At 54.8% G+C, this 3,384-nt stretch overlaps 1 protein-coding gene across 1 annotated transcript; it reads left to right on the forward strand.

The window, feature by feature from the left end:
* Positions 1-507: 507 nt before the first annotated feature.
* Positions 508-2,064, forward strand: LOC123176779 (rop guanine nucleotide exchange factor 11; the record flags this gene model as incomplete). Its single annotated transcript, XM_044590840.1, is given in 2 exon segments — positions 508-1,080; positions 1,171-2,064. Coding segments are annotated over 2 exon segments (975 nt in total), but the record flags the coding sequence as incomplete, so codon positions are not given.
* Positions 2,065-3,384: the final 1,320 nt, after the last annotated feature.

The following is a 3,384-nucleotide window of genomic DNA, read 5'->3' on the forward strand; positions in this document are numbered from 1 at the left end:
GGAACCTGCGTCCGCATTGAAGCGGCGGCTGCCGAGAGGTCCAGTTAGCGCCGCCCTCCCTTCCTCGGGTCACATTACGGCATCAATGCTAGCCTCTGTGTGTTCTCAGCCGGCATGAATGCAACGTGGTAAGCGATGCGTGCTTCAGAAGAAAAGCGGGGGAGGGGCGGGTGACGGGTTTTGGGTGGGCCAGGGCGGTCAGAAGTGGGCTTGAGAATACAATTCCTGCAAACCTCCCCACTTTTGTCTCCGGTTTGCGGGAGAAGTCACGTTCGGACCGTCTCGCAGACTAATACAGGTCGGCGTTGGATGGTTTTCGCGGTTCGGACAGCGTCGTCCGGACGATTGTGAAATGTTTATGGTCCGTCTTGGAGATGCCCTTACGAATCATTTATATGTACTTACTACGTATACATTGGATTGATTGGACCGAGAGAGATCGTGAACTGAGCTAGAGTAATGGTCGTAATGCATGAACATGAATGTTTGGTGGCGGCATGCATGCAGGGTTACATGGACAACTTCGTGGACCAGACCGAGTTCTGGTACGAGAAGGGCGGCGACAACAAGCGCGACGACGACAAGTGGTGGATGCCGACGGTGAAGGTGCCGGCGGAGGGCCTGTCCGATGTGACCCGCAAGTGGCTGCAGTACCAGAAGGAGTGCGTGAACCAGGTGCTCAAGGCCGCCATGGCCATCAACGCGCAGGTGCTGGTGGAGATGGAGATCCCAGAGATCTACATCGAGTCGCTCCCCAAGAAGGGCAAGACGAGCCTGGGCGACGCCATCTACCGGAGCATCACCGATGAGGAGTTCGATCCGATCGAGTTCCTGGAAGGGGTGGACCTGTCGACGGAGCACAAGGTGCTTGATCTCAAGAACCGCATCGAGGCCTCCACCATCATCTGGAAGCGCAAGATGCAGACAAAGGACGCCAAGTCCTCCTGGGGTTCCATCATCAGCTTCGAGAAGCGCGAGCAGTTCGAGGAGCGCGCCGAGACCATCCTCCACCTCCTCAAGCTTCAGTTCCCCGGAGCCCCACAGTCACAGCTCGACATCTCCAAGATCCAATACAACAGGGTATATACCTGCGCCTTCCCGACCATTCATGATGCCTCATGCATGTGATGGTTCGTTCGTTGGTTGTTGATGGTGAAGTTGCATTGGCAGGATGTTGGTTACGCTCTCCTAGAGAGCTACTCGCGTGTCCTAGAGAGCCTGGCGTATAGCGTGATCTCGAGGATCGAGGACGTGCTGGGTGCGGACGCGGCGGCCACGAACCTGACGGCGAGCGAGGCGGCGCGGAGGCAGCTGGAGATGAAAGCGCCAAGGAAGCTGGACGCCAGGGAGGAGCTGGAGAAGCTCAACGAGGCGCCGGCGTCCATGACGCTCTACGACTTCATGGGATGGCACTTCGACCAGGACGAGCTCATGAGGAAGAAGGAGGAGGGCACGCTCGACGAGGCCGGCGAGGCCATGCTGCTCAAGAAGGCGCCAAGCCTCGCCCCCAAGAAGTTCTCCTACGTGGACAGCCTCGCCGGCGGCGTAAGGAGCCCCTCCGCGCATCACTGATCGTACGCCATTGTCATCTCGAGGGAGCCAGGCCAGCACAAATCGATCAAAGCAACAACGGGAACCAATCGATCCAAGATGGCATGGCAATGTACATATCTGAGGAATGCACTTCGTACGTATGGGAGACAATCGACATTGGAGTGCAGAGATCATCACCGGCTCTATCGATCCATCGGCCGGACTCGTTCATCCCTCTCATCTCATATACAGTAGATCGGATCGAGCAGTTCTGGAAGACGGGAAAAGGACGAATGAACAGGATGGTTTGATCAGCTACACATTATTTTACTCTCCTTGCTCTCCGCCCGACATGTGCATTGCTCGGGTTGCTGTTGTACGTACGTGGCTACTGATTTATTTTTGTAGGTACTTCTCATTTACTCCCCGGGGGAGGAGACGCTGAACTCTGTGGTATGTGTATAGCCAGCGGGCAAACACATTGTATTCATTGATTTGATTTAATCTAACCATTTCTAGACTCGGTTTCCCTGTTTCAGAGGACAAACACACCTGCTTATGCCAATTAACCATTCTAGCTTGTTCTGTTTGTTTGGATTTGGACGTGATGATGGAGAGATTTGCGAAACTACTGCTTGGAGAGGGCCTGTTTATTCCTGTCAAAAGACAAGATTCAAAGCTGTTGTTTAACGGATTGGAAATGGTACACCCCATGCCAAACTTGGCGGGAGAATGAGAAGCCAGTGAGGATGTGTTGCATGCACTCTGGCTCCTCGTCACAAAGGAGGCAGTGAGGCGCGTGTGGAAGCCCGTGCCTAGCTAGTCGGTCGGCAGACCAACAACCGTTTTGGAGGGCATGAGTTGGTCGGGGTTCGGGGAAAGGGTGGTGTGACGCAGCAGCCGCTAGAGATCGACGTACTAGACCATTGCCGTAGGTCCGAGAGCATCGTAGATGTCATGGATCCATTATCAACCGTCCTTTGTTTGTCGCGCCGTCCGAGGACAAAGGCGAAGACGAGAGACGCAAGCTCCGCAGTGTATCGGCCATTGATCCGGTGATCAAACCAGAACAGACAAGTCTTGTCATCCCTGAGCTACGAAGTGGTAGAGGATGTGTCGGATTCAGGGCTCCGCAGACCTAAGAAGGTTCGAACTAAGGTGCGTGTACGAAGATCTCAACCTCTCAAGTCTATAACTTATCGCCCTGCAGCCTAGCCTAGCCAGATTCGTGAGAGTGGGGAAGAAGACGGACACGACAGTTTACCCAGGTTCGGCCCACCTTGCGGTGTAAAACACTATTGCTTTTTGGTGGATTGGCCTCACGAGGGGCCGAGGATGAACAAGTACAGAGGATGAACAGCCTCGCGAGGGCTATGAAGGTGAGGGTGGAAAAGATCCGATCCCTCTCTACGATGGTGGCTAACCTATATTTATAGTGGCCTTGGTCCTCTTCCCCCAAAGCTTAGGCGGGAAGAGATCCCACAACGGCCAATTTGAAAGGAGATAAGTAGTATATCTAATCCGGACGAAAGGTGGTCTTCGCCTGCAAAGCTTCTGGCCGTGACGCAGCTGTGGGCTCGGTGACGACATATGTCCCGCCGAGCCCGTGGTCTTGGTCTTGTTGCACTAGAATGGAAACCTTTGGGAGATTCCTCGAGAACCTACGCATGTCCTTGCCTCCTTAGCATCAAAGAGGAAACTGCCTCCTATGCGTCCGCTGTGCCCGCATGGCCTTGGCCGTCATGGCTCACATCATCGCAGCCTCGTGAGGCTGGGTGCTTGCATAGAAATCTCCGCTCCTCGGGAGACCGCCTTGGGAGGCTGCTCCCTCAAGAGGTCTTGGTGTCGTCC

The sequence above is a fragment of the Triticum aestivum genome, unplaced genomic scaffold (assembly GCF_018294505.1).
Source record: "Triticum aestivum cultivar Chinese Spring unplaced genomic scaffold, IWGSC CS RefSeq v2.1 scaffold5461, whole genome shotgun sequence".
NCBI lineage: Eukaryota > Viridiplantae > Streptophyta > Magnoliopsida > Poales > Poaceae > Triticum > Triticum aestivum.